The sequence below is a fragment of the Mobula birostris genome, chromosome 9 (assembly GCF_030028105.1).
Source record: "Mobula birostris isolate sMobBir1 chromosome 9, sMobBir1.hap1, whole genome shotgun sequence".
Taxonomy (NCBI): domain Eukaryota; kingdom Metazoa; phylum Chordata; class Chondrichthyes; order Myliobatiformes; family Myliobatidae; genus Mobula; species Mobula birostris.
The window spans coordinates 154,042,918-154,062,618 of NC_092378.1; the positions used below are offsets into that span (position 1 = coordinate 154,042,918).

The following is a 19,701-nucleotide window of genomic DNA, read 5'->3' on the forward strand; positions in this document are numbered from 1 at the left end:
CCTCGGTCATCACCCCCCTCCTTCCCCTCGGTCATCACCCCCCTCCTTCCCCTCGGTCATCCACCCTCTCCACGTCCCTCCTTCCCCTCAGTCATCCACCCTCTCCACATCCCTCCTTCCCCTCGGTCATCACCTCCCTCCACATCCCTCCTTCCCCTCGGTCATCACCCCCCTCCTTCCCTCAGGGTCATCCACCCTCTCCACGTCCCTCCACATCCCTTGGTCATCACCCCCCTCCACAACCCTCCTTCCCCTTGGTCATCACCCCCCTCCACGTCCCTCCTTCCCCTCCGTCATCCACCCTCTCCACATCCCTTCTTCCCCTCGGTCATCACCCCTCTCCACGTCCCTCCTTCCCCTCGGTCATCACCCCTCTCCACATCCCTCCTTCCCCTCGGTCATCCACCCCCTCCACACCCCTCCTTCCCCTCGGTCATCCACCCTCTCTACATCCCTCCTTCCCCTCCGTCATCCACCCTCTCCACATCCCTCCTTCCCCTCGGTCATCACCTCCCTCCACATCCCTCCTTCCCCTCGGTCATCACCTCCCTCCACATCCCTCCTTCCCCTCGGTCATCACCTCCCTCCACGTCCCTCCTTCCCCTCGGTCATCCACCCTCTCTACATCCCTCCTTCCCCTCGGTCATCCACCCTCTCTACATCACTCCTTCCCCTCGGTCATCCACCCTCTCCACATCCCTCCTTCCCCTTGGTCATCACCCCCCTCCACATCCCTCCTTCCCCTCGGTCATCACCCCCCTCCACATCCCTCCTTCCCCTTGGTCATCCACCCTCTCCACATCCCTCCTTCCCCTCGGTCATCACCCCCCTCCACATCCCTCCTTCCCCTCGATCATCACCTCCCTCCACGTCCCTCCTTCCCCTCGGTCATCCACCCTCTCCACATCCCTCCTTCCCCTCGGTCATCACCCCCTCCACGTCCCTCCTTCCCCTCGGTCATCCACCCTCTCCACATCCCTCCTTCCCCTCGGTCATCACCCCCCTCCACATCCCTCCTTCCCCTCGGTCATCACCTCCCTCCACATCCCTCCTTCCCCTCGGTCATCACCCCCCTCCACATCCCTCCTTCCCCTCGGTCATCACCCCCCTCCACACCCCTCCTTCCCCTCGGTCATCCACCCTCTCCACATCCCTCCTTCCCCTCGGTCATCACCTCCCTCCACATCCCTTGGTCATCACCCCCCTCCACGTCCCTCCTTCCCCTCGGTCATCACCCCCTCCACGTCCCTCCTTCCCCTCCGTCATCCACCCTCTCCACATCCCTTCTTCCCCTCGGTCATCACCCCTCTCCACGTCCCTCCTTCCCCTCGGTCATCACCCCTCTCCACATCCCTCCTTCCCCTCGGTCATCCACACCCCTCCTTCCCCTCGGTCATCCACCCTCTCTACATCCCTCCTTCCCCTCCGTCATCCACCCTCTCCACATCCCTCCTTCCCCTCGGTCATCACCCTCCTCCACATCCCTCCTTCCCCTCGGTCATCACCCCCCTCCACATCCCTCCTTCCCCTCGGTCATCACCTCCCTCCACATCCCTCCTTCCCCTCGGTCATCACCCCCCTCCACATCCCTCCTTCCCCTCGGTCATCACCCCCCTCCACACCCCTCCTTCCCCTCGGTCATCCACCCTCTCCACATCCCTCCTTCCCCTTGGTCATCACCCCCCTCCACGTCCCTCCTTCCCCTCGGTCATCACCCCCTCCACGTCCCTCCTTCCCCTCAGTCATCACCCCCTCCACGTCCCTCCTTCCCCTCGGTCATCACCCCCCTCCACACCCCTCCTTCCCCTCGGTCATCACCCCCCTCCACACCCCTCCTTCCCCTCGGTCATCACCCCCCTCCACATCCCTCCTTCCCCTCGGTCATCACCCCCCTCCACATCCCTCCTTCCCTCAGTCATCACCCCCCTCCACACCCCTCCTTCCCCTCGGTCATCCACCCTCTCCACATCCCTCCTTCCCCTCAGTCATCACCTCCCTCCACATCCCTTGGTCATCACCCCCCTCCACGTCCCTCCTTCCCCTCGGTCATCACCCCCTCCACGTCCCTCCTTCCCCTCGGTCATCACCCCCTCCACGTCCCTCCTTCCCCTCGGTCATCACCTCCTCCACGTTCCTCCTTCCCCTCGGTCAGCACCCCCCTCCACACCCCTCCTTCCCCTCGGTCATCACCCCCCTCCACATCCCTCCTCGGTCATCACCCCCCTCCACGTCCCTCCTTCCCCTCGGTCATCACCCCCTCCATGTCCCTCCTTCCCCTCGGTCATCACCCCCCTCCACAACAGTCCTTCCCCCAATGACATCTACCACCTTCCACATCCCTCCATTCCCCTCTCTTCCACAACCCTCCTCCCCCCTTCCACATCCCTCCCCCACAATCATCCACCTCCTTCCCTCACAGTCATCTACCCCCTCCACATGCCTCCTTTCCTCAGAGTCATCTACCCCCCTCCATATCCTTCTTTCCCTCCCTGCAGTTCCTCTCAGGTTGGTCACAACGTCTGCGCACAGTGGAGGAAGAGCAGAATTAGACCAGTCTGTCTATCAAGTCCCTCCACCATTCAATCATGGTTAACTTTTTTCCAACACCTCTACCACTCCCCTGCTATTGCTCAATCCCTTTGATCAATCGAGATGGGATATTGGGACTCCTGAAGGAAAAACCTACACAGTCACGGGGGGAACGCACAGACAGCACTGGAGGTTGGAATTGGACCGAGGTCTGTGGGGTTGTGTGACCTCAACTCTATCCACCGGCTGCTATGTTGCCACTCTTGGGAGTGTGACAAGCAGAGATTGCCCCCTGGGTGCCTGCTATGTTGCCCGTGTTGAGGGTGTGACATGGAGCAGAGATTGTCCCCTGGGTGGGTGCTGTGTTGCCTGTGTTGGGGGTGTGACGTGAAGCAGAGATTGCCCATGGTCTGAAGGAATGTCATTTTGTTTGGTTCTATATATGTACTGTCAGATGACAGTAAACCTGAACTTGAAGTTGCGGGAGGGGCTCGGTGTGTTGATGCTGTTTGGGGGGGGTATGGGTTAATGATGCAGTATGAGGAGCTGAGTGTGTTGAGGGTGTTTGGGGAGGGAATGGGTTAATGATGTAGTGTGAGGGGCTGAGTGTGTTGAGAGTGGGGAGGGAATGGGTTAATGATGTAGTGTGAGGGGCTGAGTGTGTTGAGGGTGTTTGGGAGGGAAGGGGTTAATGATGCAGTGTGAGTGTTGAGGGTGTTTGGGGAGGGAATGGGTTAATGATGTAGTGTGAGGGGCTGAGTGTGTTGAGGGGTTAATGATGGTGAGGTGTTGAGGGTGTTTGGGGAGGGAAGGGGTTAATGATGCAGTGTGAGGGGCTGTGTTGAGGGTGTTTGGGAGGGAAGGGGTTAATGATGCAGTGTGAGGTGTTGAGGATGTTTGGGGAGGGAAGGGATTAATGATGCAGTGTGAGGTGTTGAGGGTGTTTGGGGAGGGAAGAGGTTAATGATGCACTGTGAGGTGTTGAGGGTGTTTGGGGAGGGAATGGGTTAATGATGCAGTATGAGGGGCTGAGTGTTCAGCGTGTTTGGGGAAGGAAAGGTTTAATGATGCAGTATGAGGGGCTGTGTGTTGAGGGTGTTTGTGGAAGGAAGGGGTTAATGATGCAGTGTGAGGGGTTAAGGGTGTTTGGGGAAGGAAGGAGTTAATGATGTAGTGTGAGGGGCTGAGTGTGTTGAGGGTGTTTGCGGATGGAAGGGGTTAATGATGCAGTGTGAGGTGTGGAGGGTGGGGAAGGAAGGGGTTAAAGATGCAGTGTGAGGTGTGGAGTGTGTTTGGGGATGGAAGGGGTTAATGATGCATTGTGAGGTGTGGAGGGTGTTTGGGGAAGGAAGGGGTTAATGATGCAGTGTGAGGTGTGGAGGGTGTTTGGGGAAGGAAGGGATTAATGATACAGTGTGTGTGAGGGGCTGACAGTGTTTGTGGAAGGAAGGGATTAATGATGCAGTGTGAGGTGTGGAGGGTGTTTGGGGAAGGAAGGGGTTAATGATGCAGTGTGAGGTGTGGAGGGTGTTTGGGGAAGGAAGGGGTTAATGATGCAGTGTGAGGTGTGGAGGGTGTTTACGGAAGGAAGGGGTTAATGATGCAGTGAGGGGCTGTTTGTGGAAGGAAGGGGTTAATGATGCAGTGTGAGGTGTGGAGGGTGTTTGGGGAAGGAAGGGGTTAATGGTGCAGTGTGAGGTGTGGAAGGTGTTTACGGAAGGAAGGGGTTAATGATGCAGTGTGAGGTGTTGAGTTGTTTACGGAAGGAAGGGTGGGATTAATGATGTAGTGTGAGGGGCTGAGTGTGTTGAGGGTGAAAACAGAAGGAAGGGGTTAATGATGCAGTGTGAGGTGTGGAGGGTGTTTGGGGATGGAAGGGGTTAATGATGCAGTGTGGTGTGGAGGGTGATTGGGGAAGGAAGGGGTTAATGATGCAGAGTGTGTGTGTGTGGTGTTGAGGGTGTTTACGGAAGGAAGGGGTTAATAATGCAGTGTGAGGGGCTGAGTGTGTGGAGGGTGTTTGTGGAAGGAAGGGGTTAATGATGCCGTGTGAGGTGTGGAGGGTGTTTGGGAAGGAAGGGGTTAATGATGCAGTGTGAGGTGTGGGGGGTTTTTGGGGAAGGAAGGGGTTAATGATGCAATGTGAGGTGTGGAGGGTGTTTGGGGAAGGAAGGGGTTAATGATGCAGTGTGAGGTGTGGAGGGTGTTTGGGGAATGAAGGGGTTAATGATGCAGTGTGAGGTGTGGAGGGTGTTTGGGGAAGGAAGGGGTTAATGATGCAGTGTGAGGTGTGGAGGGTGTTTGGGGAACGAAGGGGTTAATGATGCAATGTGAGGTGTGGAGGGTGTTTGGGGAAGGAAGGGGTTAATGATGCAGTGTGAGGTGTGGAGGGTGTTTGGGAAGGAAGGGGTTAATGATGCAGTGTGAGGTGTGGAGGGTGTTTGGGGAAGGGTGGGATTAATGATGCAGTGTGAGGGGCTGTGTGTGTGGAGGGTGTTTACGGAAGGAAGGGGTTAACGATGCAGTATGGCTGACCCTGAGGACTCTCTTTGCCGCCAGCTCTGGGATGTTTGAGGTGGCACAAGCCTCGGGGGTGAAACCAGGGACCAAGATCGTCCTGCACCTGAAGGAGCCCTGCAAGGAATTTGCAAATGAAGATCGGGTTAAAGGTGAGGATGAGCAGCTACCCAGATTGTTAAAGTGAAGCACACAGTTCATGTGCACAGATCCCTCAGCTACTCTAACAAAGGGTTAAGGATCGGCTTTATGTGTCAAATACATTGAAATATACAGAGAGGGTTTTTTTGTCAATGGCCAACAGCGTCTGAGGATGTGCTGGGGGAGCCCACACGTGTCTCCATGATGATCCACAACTGAGTGGCCTGTACACATTTGGGATTTGGGAGGAAACGGACACCGTCACAGTGAGAATGTACAAACTCCCTACAGCGGCTGAAGGATTTCGTGAACTGCATTCCTGTGTTGTGGGTTAGAGGCAGTGACTGTGCTGTTCAGAACCAAGTTTAAAATCACTGGCATATGTCTAGAGCTGGTGACTGGGTTAACTCTACACTATTCCTGGGTTGGTGCTGCTTGCTAGGCTAACGAGCTGCTAACTGGTTTAACTCTGCAGTTCCCAAGGTTAGAGCTGTTGCGAGGTTAACAAGCTGGTGATTGGGTTAACTCTGCAGTTCCCCTGGGTTAATGAGCTGGTAACTAGGTTAACTCTGCAGTGGCCCTGGGTTAATGAGCTGGTAACTAGGTTAACTCTGCAGTGTCCCTGGGTTAATGAGCTGGTAACTAGGTTAACTCTGCAGTGTCCCTGGGTTAATGAGCTGGTGATTGGGTTAACTCTGCAGTGTCCCTGGGTTAATGAGCTGGTAACTAGGTTAACTCTTCAGTGTCCCTGGGTTAATGAGCTGGTGATTGGGTTAACTCTGCAGTGGCCCTGGGTTAATGAGCTGGTAACTAGGTTAACTCTGCAGTGTCCCTGGGTTAATGAGCTGGTGATTGGGTTAACTCTGCAGTGGCCCTGGGTTAATGAAATGGTGATTGGGTTAACTTTGCAGTGCCCCGGGTTAATGACTAGGTTAACCCTACCCCTGGTTTGTTTTTCAGAGGTGGTGAATAAGTACAGTAACTTTGTCAGTTTTCCGATCTACCTGAATGGGCGACGGCTGAATACTCTGCAGGTGGGTGAAGAGGATGGGCTGATCTGAGTGCCAGCAGGTCACCCCGGAACCCTTGTTGCTCTGGGGAACCCGGCTGAGTCTGTTGGTCATGCCTGGGCTGGCAGCGAGAGGCCAAGACCATTCGATATAGGAACAGAATTAGGCCATTTGGCCCATTGAGTCTGCTCTGCCATTTCATCATGGCTGATCCATTTTCCTCTCAGCCCCAGTCTCCTGCCTTCTCCCCGTAGCCCTTCACCCCTGACCAATCAAGAATCTGTCAACCTCTGCCTTAAATATATCTGGAGATTTGGCCTCCACAGCTGCCTGTGGCAACAAATTCCACAGTTTCACCACTCTCCCTTCTCATCTCTGCTTTAAAAGGACACCCCTCTATTTTGAGGCATTGTCCTCTGGTCTGAGACTCTCCCACCATAGGAAGCATCCTCTGCCCCTCCACTCTGTCGAGGCCTTTCACCATTTGATAGGTTTCAATGAGGTTCTTCTGAATTCCAGTGAATACAGGCCCAGAGCCATCAAACGCTCTTCATGTGACAAGCCACTCAATCCTGCAATCATTTTCGTGAACCGTTCCCCGAGTCTGAGGTTTGTGCAGGGCCTGGGGAAAAGGGGTGTGTTGCAGTAAGTGTCAAACTTGACCACACATGGGACGTGGGGAGTGGGCATTCGGCCCTTCTACTGGCTGCTGCTCAGCTGATGATGTCGTGCCTCCGGTAGAGTATAAACCTTGTGCACTGATAGCGGCAGCCACTCTCTGGATCACCACGGGCTGGGGGTCACGACTGGTGCTGTGCAAACAGTAAACGGTGGAGGTGTGCCCAGGCATGCACACTTAAGACAAGTATTTGCTGCTGTCTGTAACTTGAGTGGGTTACTGACTGTTTAGTGCTTGTCTTGTCCTGCCACTTCGAGCAACGAAGTGTGACTGGAAAGTTTTACTGAATGTTCAGTCTGTCTGTCTTGTCCAGGAAATAAATAGTTCACTCACTTACCAGTAGTGAGAGGTTCCTATCCCTGCCATCGAACCAGGTTTCACGGAACAGGGTGTCAGCGTCAGGCAGGGTACGACCCATCAGCCTGAGTGACAGCTGGTTAACTGCGTTCAGTATCTGTGCATTTCAGGCTCTCTGGATGATGGACCCCAAGGATATCAGCGAGTGGCAGCACGAGGAATTCTACCGCTACGTTGCAAAGGTTTACGACAAACCGCGCTACGTTCTGCACTACCGGACGGACGCTCCCCTCAACATTCGTAGCATCTTCTACGTGCCGGACATGGTGGGTGGTCAGGGCTCTGACCCACAGGTGACTGGTCGGGGTGGGGGGGAAGATGGAGCAAACGTGCCCCCATTACTGAATTACTGAACCCCTGGAGTTTCTGTAAAGCAGCAGTCAAGCTTGCGCTTATACCATTTCATTCACCCAGGGAGTCCAGCTGAACCAGCTGGAAAAAGGAAAGATAGAATTTAATATTGACAACTGTGAGGTGTTGCACTTTGGGAGGGCAAAATAGAGTAGGGCTTGCACAGTGAGTGATCGGGCACAGGGGAGCGTTTGGGCACAGTGAGTGATTGGGCACTGGTGAGCGATCGGGCACTGTGGAGCGTTTGGGCACGGTGAGCGTTTGGGCACGGTGAGCGTTTGGGCACGGTGAGCATTTGGGCACTGGGGAGCGATTGGGCACAGTGAGTGATTGGGCACTGGGGAGCGTTTGGGCACAGTGAGCAATTGGGCACTGGTGAGCGATCGGGCACAGTGAGTGATTGGGCACTGGGGAGCGATTGGGCACAGTGAGTGATTGGGCACTGGGGAGCGTTTGGGCACAGTGAGCATTTGAGCACTGTTAGCGATTGGGCACAGTGAGTGATTGGGCACTGGTGAGCGATCGGGCACTGTGGAGCGTTTGGGCACAGTGAGCAATTGAGCACAGTGAGCATTTGGGCACTGGGGAGCGATTGGGCACAGTGAGCAATTGGGCACTGGGGAGCGATTGGGCACAGTGAGTGATTGGGCACTGGGGAGCGATCGGGCACAGTGAGCAATCGGGCACAGTAAGCGATTAGGCACTGGGGAGCGATTGGGCACTGGGGAACGATTGGGCACAGTGAGCGATTGGGCACTGGGGAACGATTGGGCACTGTTAGCGATTGGGCACAGTAAGCGATTGGGCACTGGGGAACGATTGGGCACAGTGAGCAATTGGGCACTGGGGAACGATTGGGCACTGGGGAACGATTGGGCACTGGGGAGCGATTGGCACAGTGAGCGATTGGGCACTGGGGAACGATTGGGCACTGGGGAACGATTGGGCACAGTGAGCGATTGGGCACAGTGAGCGATTGGGCACTGGGGAACGATTGGGCACTGGGGAACGATTGGGCACTGTTAGCGATTGGGCACAGTAAGCGATTGGGCACTGGGGAACGATTGGGCACAGTGAGCAATTGGGCACTGGGGAACGATTGGGCACAGTGAACGATTGGGCACTGGGGAACGATTGGGCACAGTGAACGATTGGGCACTGTTAGCGATTGGGCACTGGGGAACGATTGGGCACAGTGAGCAATTGGGCACTGGGGAACGATTGGGCACTGGGGAACGATTGGGCACAGTGAACGATTGGGCACTGGGGAACGATTGGGCACAGTGAACGATTGGGCACTGTTAGCGATTGGGCACTGTTAGCGATTGGGCACTGGGGAGCGATTGGCACAGTGAGCGATTGGGCACAGTAAGCGATTGGGCACTGGGGAGCGATTGGCACAGTGAGCAATTGGGCACTGGGGAACGCAGAATAACAGAAGGATTTGGGAATACGGATCTATAATTCCTTAGGAGTAGCATCCCAGATAGATTTCCCCTTCCCTTCCAGTCATTATGAAGGGTCTCAGACCAAAACTGTTTATTCCTCTCCATTGATGCTGCCTGACCTGCTGAGTTGCTACAGCATTTTGTGTGTGTGTCACTCTGGATTTCCAGCCTCTGCAGAATCTCTTGTGTTTATTCCAAGTGGATAGGTCTGTAAAGAGATTTTGGCACATTGGCTTTCCTAAATCACAGTATTGAATACAGGAGATATGATGCTATGTTGAGGTTGTATAAGACATTAGTGAGGCCAAATTTGGAGTACTGTCTGCAGTTATGGTCACCTACCTATAGGAAAAATATGAATAAGTTTGAAAGAGTGAAGAGAAAATTTACAAGGATGTTACCAGCGTTATGTTTTGTAACTCCTAAACAGAAAACAAAATTAAAGAAAGAGGCAGGAACCGAGGAAAACTTGAATTAGTTTTGTCTTTACTTTTTGTGAGATGCACACATTTGACGCGGTGACATGACGTTTGCCGTTCACGGACTTTTACAACCCATTGGGAGCTAGGGCTTTACTCTTTGGAGAGGAGGAGGATGAGAGGAGACATGATAGAGGTGTACTAGATAATAAGAGGAATAGATAGAGTGGATAGGCAGTGCCTCTTCCCCAGGGCACCACTGCTCAATACAAGAGGACATGGCTTTAAGGTAAGGGGTGGGAAGTTCAAGGGGGATATTAGAGGAAGGTTTTTTACTCAGAGGGTGGTTGGTGCGTGGAATGCACTGCCTGAGTCAGTGGTGGAGGCAGATACACTAGTGAAGTTTAAGAGACTGCTAGACAGGTATATGGAGGAATTTAAGGTGGGGGGTTATATGGGAGGCAGGGTTTGAGGGTCGGCACAACATTGTGGGCCGAAGGGCCTGTACTCTGCTGTACTATTTTATGTTCTATGTTCTGTAATGGCTCACTTAAACAAAAAATGCTTAATCAAGGAATGTGTTTACAATATTACTGAAATATGAAATACTCTAGAGCCAGGATTTGAGGACCTGAGTTATAGGGAAAGGTGGAATAGGTTCGGACTTTAATCCCTGGAGTGAGGGAGAATGAGGGGAGATTCGCTAGAGGTATACAGAATTATGAGGGGTATAGATAGGGTAAGTGCAAACAGTTCTTTTTCCACAGAAGTTGGGTGAGACTACAACTAGAGGTCATGGGTTAAGGGTGAAAGGTGAAAAGTTTAAGGGAAACATGAGGGGAACTTCTTCACTCAGAGCTGCCAGTGCAAGTGGGGGATGCAGATTTGAATGCAAACATTTAAGAAAAATTTGGACAGGTACACGGATGGGAGGGGTTTGGAAAGCTATGGTCCAGATGCAGGTCAATGGGACTAAGCTGAGTAGAGGCTAGATGGGCGGAAGGGCCTGTCTCTGTGCTTTATGACCACGATGTGCGAGGGTGTATTTCCCTACGGGAGGTGACTCGGGAACGGGGAGTGAAGTAGGAACATTTACTGAGGGTTTCCTCTGTCCCCGTTCAGAAGCCAAGCATGTTTGATGTGAGCAGAGAGATGGGCTCCAGTGTGTCACTCTACAGTCGAAAGGTGTTGATCCAGACCAAAGCCAGCGACATCCTCCCCAAGTGGCTCCGCTTCCTCCGCGGTAAGTCGCTCAGCAACTAGGCACACCCAGCGGAATGTTCCGTGGGCTTGTAGCAATCATTTGTCACAAGCACATCAAAACATACAATGAAATGTGTCGTTTGTATCAGTCTGAGCAAGTGTGAACAAGCTCTAGCACCAACATAGCACGTCCATAATCTACCAGTACGTCTTTGGAATAGAACACAGAACAGACCCTTCAGCCCACAATGTTGTGCCAACTCTTTAACCCCTTCCCTCCCACATAACCCTCCATTTCTCTATCGTCTATGTGCCTATCTAAGAGTTACCTAGACATCCCTAATGTATCTGCCTCTACCACCAGCCTTGGCAGGGCTTTCCATGCAGCCACCACTCTCTGTGTAAAGAGTTTACCTCTAGCGTCCCCATTATACTTCCCTCCCTGGGGAAAGTCTGGCTGCCCACTCAATCTACTCCTCTTCTCATCCTGTACACATCCATCCTGTTGTAAATCTAGTCAAGAAGGAAAGAAGAACTTACGAAAGGTTCAAAAAACTAGGTAATGATAGAGATCAGGCTAGCAGGAAGGAGTTTAAGAATGAAATTAGGAGAGCCAGAAGGGGCCATGAGAAGGCCTTGGCGGACGGGAGTAAGGAAAACCCCAAGGCATTCTACAAGTATGTGAAGGGCAAGAGGATAAGACGTGAGAGAATAGGACCAATCAAGTGTGACAGTGGAAAAGTGTGTGTGGAACTGGAGGAAATAGCAGAGATACTTAATGAATACTTTGCTTCCGTATTCACTACTGAAAAGGATCTTGGCGATTATAGGAATGACTTGCAGTGGACTGAAAAGCTCGAGCATGTAGATATTAAGAAAGAGGATGTGCTGGAGCTTTTGGAAAGCATCAAGTTGAATAAGTCACTGGGACCAGATGAGATGTACCTCAGGCTACTGTGGGAAGCGAAAGAGGAGATTGCTGAGCCTCTGACGATGATCTTTGCATCATCAATGAGGAAGGGAGAGGTTCCGGAGGATTGGAGGGTTGCGGATGTTGTTCCCTTATTCAAGAAAGGGAGTAGAGACAGCCCAGGAAATTATAGACCAGTGAGTCTTATTTCAGTGGTTGGTAAGTTGATGGAGAAGATCCTGAGAGGCAGGATTTATGAACATTTGGAGAGGCATAATATGATTAGGAATAGTCAGCATGACTTTGTCAAAGGCAGGTCGTGCCTTACAAGCCTGATTGAATTTTTTGAGGATGTGACTAAACACATTGATGAAGGTAGAGCAGTAGATGTAGTGTATATGGATTTCAGCAAGGCATTTGACAAGGTACCCCATGCAAGGCTTATTGAGAAAGTAAGGAGGCATGGGATCCAAGGGGACATTGCTTTGTCGATCCAGAACTGGCTTGCCCTCAGAAGGCAGAGTGGTTGTAAACGGGTCATATTCTGCATATTCTGTGGTTAAGAAGGCATATTCCTTGAAGAATGAATTGGGAGAAATTGTTATGGGAAACAGAGAAATGGCAGATGAATTTAATAAGTACTTTGGATCTGTCTTCACTAGGGAAGACACAAGCAATCTCCCAGATGTATGGATGGGCCAAGGACATAGGGTAACAGAGGAACTGAAGCAGATTGACATTAGGAAGGAAACGGTGATGAGTAGACTGATGGGACTGAAGGCTAACAAATCCCCAGGTCCAGATGGTCTGTATCCTAGGGTACTAAAGGAGGTGGCTCTGGAAATTGTGGATGCATTGGTGATCATTTTCCCATGTTCCTTAGATTCAGGATCAGTTCCTGAGGATTAGCGAATGGCTAATGTTATCCCACTTTTTAAGAAAGGAAGGAGGGAGAAAACAGAGAACTATCGCCCTGTTAGCCTAACATCAGTAGTGGGGAAGGTGCGGATGAAATAGCAGCATATCTTGATAGCAGTGATAGGATTGGGCCGAGCCAGCATGGATTTACCAAGGGCAAATCATGCTTGACTAATCTATTGGAGTTTTTCGAGGATGTAACCAGGAAGATAGGTGTGGGAGATCCAGTGGATGTGGTGTACCTTGACTTCCAGAAGGCATTCGATAAGGTACCACATAGGAGATTGGTGGGTAAAATCAGAGCTCATGGCATTGGGGGGAGGATATTGACATGGATAGAAAACTGGTTGGCAGATAGAAAGCAAAGGGTAGCAGTGAATGGGTGTTTCTCAGAATGGCAGGTGGTGACCAGTGGGGTGCCTCAGGGCTCGGTATTGGGACCACAGCTGTTTACGATTTACGTCAATGATTTAGAGGAAGGCATTGTGAATAACATCAGCAAGTTTGCTGATGATACTAAGCTGGGTGGCAGTGTGACATGTGATGAGGATGTTAGGAGAATTCATGGTGACTTGGATGGGCTGGGTGAGTGGGCAGAAACTTGGCAGATGGCGTTTAATTTGAATAAGTGTGAGGTTATTCACTGTGGGAGCAAGAACAGGAAGGCAGATTATTATCTGAACGGTGTGGAGTTAGGTAAGGGAGAAATACAAAGCGATCTAGGAGTACTTGTTCATCAGTCTCTGGAGCAAGTGCAGCAGGCAGTGAAGAAGGCTAATGGAATGTTGGCCTTTATTACAAAGGGAATTGAGTACAAGAGCAAGGAAATCCTTTTGCATTTGTACAGGGCCCTGGTGAGACCACACCTGGAGTATTGTGTGCAGTTTTGGTCTCCAGGGTTAAGGAAGGACATCCTGGCTGTGGAGGAGGTGCAGCGTAGGTTCACTAGGTTAATTCCTGGGATGTCCGGACTGTCTTACGCAGAGAGGTTAGAGAGACTGGGCTTGTACACACTGGAATTAAGGAGATTGAGGGGGGATCTGATTGAGACATATAAGATTATTAAGGGATTGGACAAGATAGAGGCAGGAAATATGTTCCAGATGTTGGGAGGGTCCAGTACCAGAGGGCATGGTTTAAGGATAAGGGGTAGGTCATTTACAGGACAGAGTTGAGGAGGAACTTCTTCTCCCATAGAGTTGTGGAGGTGTGGAACGCACTGCCTCAGAAGGCAGTGGAGGCCAGTTCTCTGGATGCTTTCAAGAAGGAGCTAGATAGGTATCTTATGGATAGGGGACTCAAGGGTTATGGAGACAAGGCAGGAACCGGGTATTGATAGTAGATGATCAGCCATGATCTCAGAATGGCGGTGCAGGCTCAAAGGGCCAAATGGTCTACTTCTGCACCTATTGTCTATTGCATGGAGGTCGGTGACCAGTGGTGTGCCTCAGGGATCTGTTCTGGGACTCTTACTTTTTGTGAGTTTTATAAATGACCTGGATGAAGAAGTGGAGGAATGGGTTGATAAATTTGCTGATAACACAAAAGTTGGAGGTGTTGTGGATAGTGTGGAGGGCTGTCAGGGGTTATAGCGGGACATCGATGGGATGCAAAACTGGGCTGAGAAGTGGCAGGTGGAGTTCAACCCAGATAAGTGTGAGGTGGTTCATTTTGGTAGGTCAAATATGATGGCAGAATATAGCATTAATGGTAAGACTCTTGGCAGTGTGGAGGATCAGAGGGATCTTGGGGTCCGAGTCCATAGGACACTCAAAGCTGCTACGCAGGTTAACTCTGTGGTTAAGAAGGCATACGGTGCATTGGCCTTCATCAATCGTGGGATTGAGTTTAGGAGCCGAGAGGTAATGTTACAGCTATATAGGACCCTGGTCAGACCCCACTTGGAGTACTGTGCTCAATTCTGGTTGCCTCACTACAGGAAGGACGTGGAAACCATAGAAAGGGTGCAGAGGAGATTTACAAGGATGTTGCCTGGATTGGGGAGCATGCCTTATGAGAATAGGTTGAGTGAACTCGGCCTATTTTCCTTGGAGCGACGGAGGATGAGAGGTGACCTGATAAAGGTGTACAAGATGATGAGAGGCATTGATTGTGTGGACAGTCAGAGGCTTTTTCCCAGGGCTGAAATGGCTAACCTGAGAGGGCACAGCTTTAAGGTGCTTGGAAGTAGCTACACAGATGTCAGGGTTAAGTTTTTTACGCAGAGAGTGGTGAGTGCGTGGAATGGGCTGCCGGCAACGGTGGTGGAGGCGGATACGATAGGGTCTTTTAAGAAACTCCTGTACAGGTTCATGGAGCTCAGAAAAATAAGGGTTATGGGTAACACTAGGTAATTTCTCAGGTAAGGACATGTTCGGGACAGCTTTGTGGGCCAAAAGGCCTGTATTGTGCTGTAGGTTTTCTTTGTTTCCATCAAGTCACCTTTCATTCTCCTTCACTTGAGAGAAAACCTACCAGAACATACAATCTCCTTACAGAGAGCACTGGGAGTTGATTCCCAATTGCTGGTGCGTAAAGCATTACGCTAGCTGCTACACCACCATGTCACCTCCGGTCCCTTGACTCTGCTTTCCCAGTGAAGAAGCCTGGGACTGGTGTCGTCGTAACCTTGGGTCCACGTTTCTGCCTCTTCACCTCTTCTGCTTTGGTCCAGAATTCGGGCCTCTTCGCCCTTCCTTTCCTGCTGAGTTCTGCCAGCGTTTTGTATGTGTTGCTCATCTCATCTGTTTGAAAAGGGTGAAACAGTGACTCCAGGCTCTCCTACCAAAGCAGGTATCCACTCCACTCTCACCCTGTCTAAACCTTTTCATTCGATACCCTTCTCTGGGGTTACAATCCCAATCTGGCCAACCTTCCCTCATGAAACACCTCCCGGTTCTTCACACTAGTGTGCTGAACATCTGAATTGCTTAATGTATTCAGAGCCTTCCCTATGTAGGGTTTTTATCATGTCCAGTGTCCAGGATTAGGGATGCCCTGTGTAACGTGTAACCTCCCTACTTTTGTATTCAAATTTCCCCGATAATCAATACTAAACATTGTGCCAACGTTCCTAGTTATTGCTTACCTTTGGGAATTGTGCGGCAGAATCTGCAGGAAATTCCTCAGAACCTCAGCGTTCTGCCCTCTCATCATTGATAAAACGTGCTTTCGATGTTTCTCCAGGTTACCCTCACTTACTGATCGTCCACTCACTCCACATCGATATTTCACGCCCCCTCCCCGGTAGTCACTCCTGTCCCCTACCCAGCCTGCTCTCCTCAGCCATGGGGTTGAAGCACTGCTGACTGTTGTGACAGGACTGGGACGGGTTGTGGACTCCAGGCTAGTTTATATCTCATGGGAAAGGCTCTGCAAGTTGCCCTTTCCCCAGACCTACATCCCTTCCAACCAACCCCCTGAAGTCAGAATCCCGTTAAGGTTCAGGGGTTGCTCACGAGTTCTCTCCCCTCTGTCAGCACCACCTTCTCTTCTGTTAGAGTTATAGAGCTGACAGTGTGGATTGCCCAACCTGACCCTGGTGCACACCCCACGATTGCTCCATATCCCTGGAAGCAAGTTCCCAACCTTGTTTATGCCATCGACTCTTACCATAAACTGAGGGGTCCCATGGAGTCCACGTTAGCATCCCCTGCTCCTGCTCCTCCATGCACGTACCTATCCTCTTGCTTGTTTAATGATACTAATGCCCCTGTCTCAACCACTTCCTCTGACAGGCAGCTGATTCCGTACACTCTGTGTGACGAAGGTGCTTCTCGGGTTCCTTCTACATCTTGCCCCCTCTCAGTCTCAATTGATGCCGCTTAGTTTTGGTCTCTTCTACCCTCGGAAAGAGGCCGGCACCATCCAGCTTGCCTTTGCTAATGTTAATATTCCTGCTCTGGCCAAGTATCAGAGAGTCCCACACCACCGCTGGCCACAGACAGCTGCCTCTCTCTGCCGCCGCCGCTGTTGTTGCCTGGCCTCCTCGCATGGACTGACCCTTGCCCTGGTGTGTGTTTGCCGCAGGCGTGGTTGACAGTGAGGACATCCCCCTGAACCTCAGCAGAGAGCTGCTTCAGGAGAGCTCGCTCATCAGGTACGCGGAGCTGGGTCCGGGCCAGGGGCGGGTCCCTCCAGGAGGGTGAAGAGAGAGATTGGCTCAAGTACACTGAAACATACAATGAAATGTGTCGTTTTGCATCAACGTAACCTGAGGACACGCTGGGACAGCCCGGAGGTGTCACTACCCTGCCAGTGCCAACATAGCATGCCCACAACTCAACACACATCAAAGTTGCTGGTGAACACAGCAGGCCAGGCAGCATCTCTAGGAAGAGGTACAGTTGACATTTCAGGCCGAGACCCTTCGTCAGGACTAACTGAAAGAAGAGCTAGTAAGAGATATGAAAGTGGGAGGGGGAGATCCGAAATGATAGGAGAAGACAGGAGGGGGAGGGATGGAGCCAAGAGCTGGACAGTTGACTGGCAAAAGGGATATGAGAGGATCATGGGACAGGAGGCCCAGGGAGAAAGAAAAAGGGGAGGGGGGGAAAACCCAGAGGATGGGCAAGGGGTATAGTGAGAGAGACAGAGGGAGAAAAAGGAGAGAGAGAAAAAGAATGTGTGTATATAAATAAATAAGGGATGGGGTACGAGGGGGAGGTGGGGCATTAGCGGAAGTTAGAGAAGTCGATGTTCATGCCATCAGGTTGGAGGCCACCCAGACGGAATATAAGGTGTTGTTCCTCCAACCTGAGTGTGGCTTCATCTTTACAGTAGAGGAGGCCATGGATAGACATGTCAGAATGGGAATGGGACGTGGAATTAAGATGTGTGGCCACTGGGAGATCCTGCTTTCTCTGGCGGACAGAGTGTAGGTGTTCAGCAAAACGGTCTCCCAGTCTGCGTCACGTCTCATCAATATATAGAAGGCCACATCGGGAGCACCGGACGCAGTATATCACCCCAGCCGACTCACAGGTGAAGTGTTGCCTCACCTGGAAGGACTGTCTGGGGCCCTGAATGGTGGTAAGGGAGGAAGTGTAATCTCTTACTATCTCTTCTTTCAGTTAGTCCTGACGAAGGGTCTCGGCCCGAAAAGTCGACTGTACCTCTTCCTATAGATGCTGCCTGGCCTGCTGCGTTCACCAGCAACTTTTACATGTGTTGCTTGAAATTCCAGTATCTGCAGATTTCCTCGTGTTTGCCCACAACTCACTAACACTAACCTGTACGTCTGTGGAACGTGAGAGGGGGCTGGACATCCACACATTCACGGGGGTAACGTACAAACTCCTTACAACGGTGCGAGTTGAATCCCACCGTACAGTTGGTGCTGTAAAGCTGACTGCTGTGCCCATGTACCGCCCATCATTCCTGCCATGCCTGCGAGTTAGGGAGACCTCTGGAGCACAGGAAGAGGTCATCCTGCCACTGACGGTGGATCAGATCTTTCCCACTGACGTACTGCTGTAGACACCCCCTCCCCTCGCTAACCCCCCCACCACATACACCTCACGCTCACACCCCCCGTACACGCACTTCCTCACAACTCCCCACGCGTGTGCACTTCCACACCCCACACACCCCCTCCCACACACATACACACACACACACACCCCATGCACCCCACACACATACACAAACAAAAGCACCCACCCTTCCCGTTCCAAGCATCGCCCATACAGCTGGCTCTCGTCATCTCGTGAGGTTTTCCTGCTCCAAACTCCAGGTGTGGGATCTGAGGCAGTGGAGCCAGGCAGAGAGATCCCTGGTTGGGAGGGTCAGAAGGTGGCATCCATTATTAAAGACCCCCCCACCCAGGACATGCCCTCTTTTCATTACTACCATCAGGGCGGAGGTACAGGAGCCTGAAGACGCACACTCAACAGCTCCTTCCCCTCTCAATGGTCCATGAACACCTCAGTAATTTTTCCTCTTTTTTACACTGACTATTTAATATATGTAGTACTTAATGTAATTTAAAGTTTTTTAATCATTCTGTACTGCAGTTGTATAATAACAAATGTTGCCACATATGCCAGTGATATTAAACATAATTCTGATTGTGGGTGAAGGGGCAGTAGTCCAGATAGTGGAAGAGGGATCTCACTCTCAGGCTCCCAGCATAGTGTCTGTAAACGTTTGAGGCGAATCTGGTGACAAACTTCCTGTCAGGGACTTTCACCCTCCCGGTCAGTTCTTCAAACCCCAAGCTGGGGTCTCCCTCTGCCTGGGTTCCCCACCCCTCCTGTTACTCAACTATAGACGGTTTTGGTGGATCTCCTGAGATCCCCCTCTCCCCCCACCGCGGTTCAGATCTTGGGTGGGGGCTTCTCCCTTGATCTGTGTCTCACCCCGTTCTCTTTCGGCAGGAAGCTCCGAGATGTTCTGCAGCAGCGAGTCATCAAGTTTTTCCTGGACCAGGGGAAGAAGGAGCCAGAGAAATTCCTCAAGTTCTACGAGGATTACGGCTTGTTCATCCGCGAGGGGATAGTGACGTCGGCTGAGCAGGATGTGAAGGTCTCCATCTGATTCCAGAGAGGGAGTCAGTCCCGTTACTGGGTTGATTTTGTACAGGACAAGGTTGTGAATTCTCTCTGACACTGGGACCGTTCCCAGTGGGGCAGAGCCTGTCAGGGATAGCGAGAGCCTTTAACCTCTGGTTGGTCGGCAAGAGGGAGATGGAGAATGTTATCTTGGAGCAGCCACACTCACACCACCCTCTGAGTGCAGAGATTCTCCCTCTGGTTGCCCTTAAATATTTCACCTTTCACCCTTAACTCATGACCTCTGGTTGTAGTCTCACGCAACCTCAGCTGAAAAAAGCAGTTTGCATTTACTCTATCTATACCCCCTCATAATTTTGTATACCTGTCGAATCTCCCTCATTCTCCTATAGGAATAAAGTCCGAACCTATTCGACCTTTCCCTTTAACTCAGGTCCTCATGTCCCAGCAACATCCTTGTAAATTTTCTCTGCTCTCTTTCAATCTTATTCATGTCATTTTAAAAACAAATTATAACGATGTTATCTGGACTAGACGGGTTGGGTTATAAGGAGCGACTGGGCAGGCTAAGACTGTTTCCTGGGTACGAAGGGGTGTAAAGGATGACCTGGTAAGAGGTTTCAAAATCCCGAGGGGCATTGACAAGGTAGATGGTGTTGGATCCTGATACTTCTGTAATCCATGGGTTCTTCAGAAGTCAAGAATGA

At 51.5% G+C, this 19,701-nt stretch overlaps 1 protein-coding gene across 2 annotated transcripts in view; it reads left to right on the forward strand.

Moving 5' to 3' along the window:
• The window catches only part of trap1 (TNF receptor-associated protein 1), a 54,685-nt gene that overhangs the window by 14,740 nt on the left and 20,244 nt on the right, over positions 1-19,701 (forward strand). For both annotated transcript variants that reach the window (XM_072269214.1, XM_072269215.1), the window contains 6 exons: positions 5,089-5,198; positions 6,148-6,221; positions 7,344-7,499; positions 10,574-10,694; positions 16,512-16,581; positions 18,860-19,007. In XM_072269214.1, the coding sequence (XP_072125315.1) occupies positions 5,089-5,198; positions 6,148-6,221; positions 7,344-7,499; positions 10,574-10,694; positions 16,512-16,581; positions 18,860-19,007 (679 nt within the window). The remainder of the gene's footprint in view (positions 1-5,088; positions 5,199-6,147; positions 6,222-7,343; positions 7,500-10,573; positions 10,695-16,511; positions 16,582-18,859; positions 19,008-19,701) is intronic.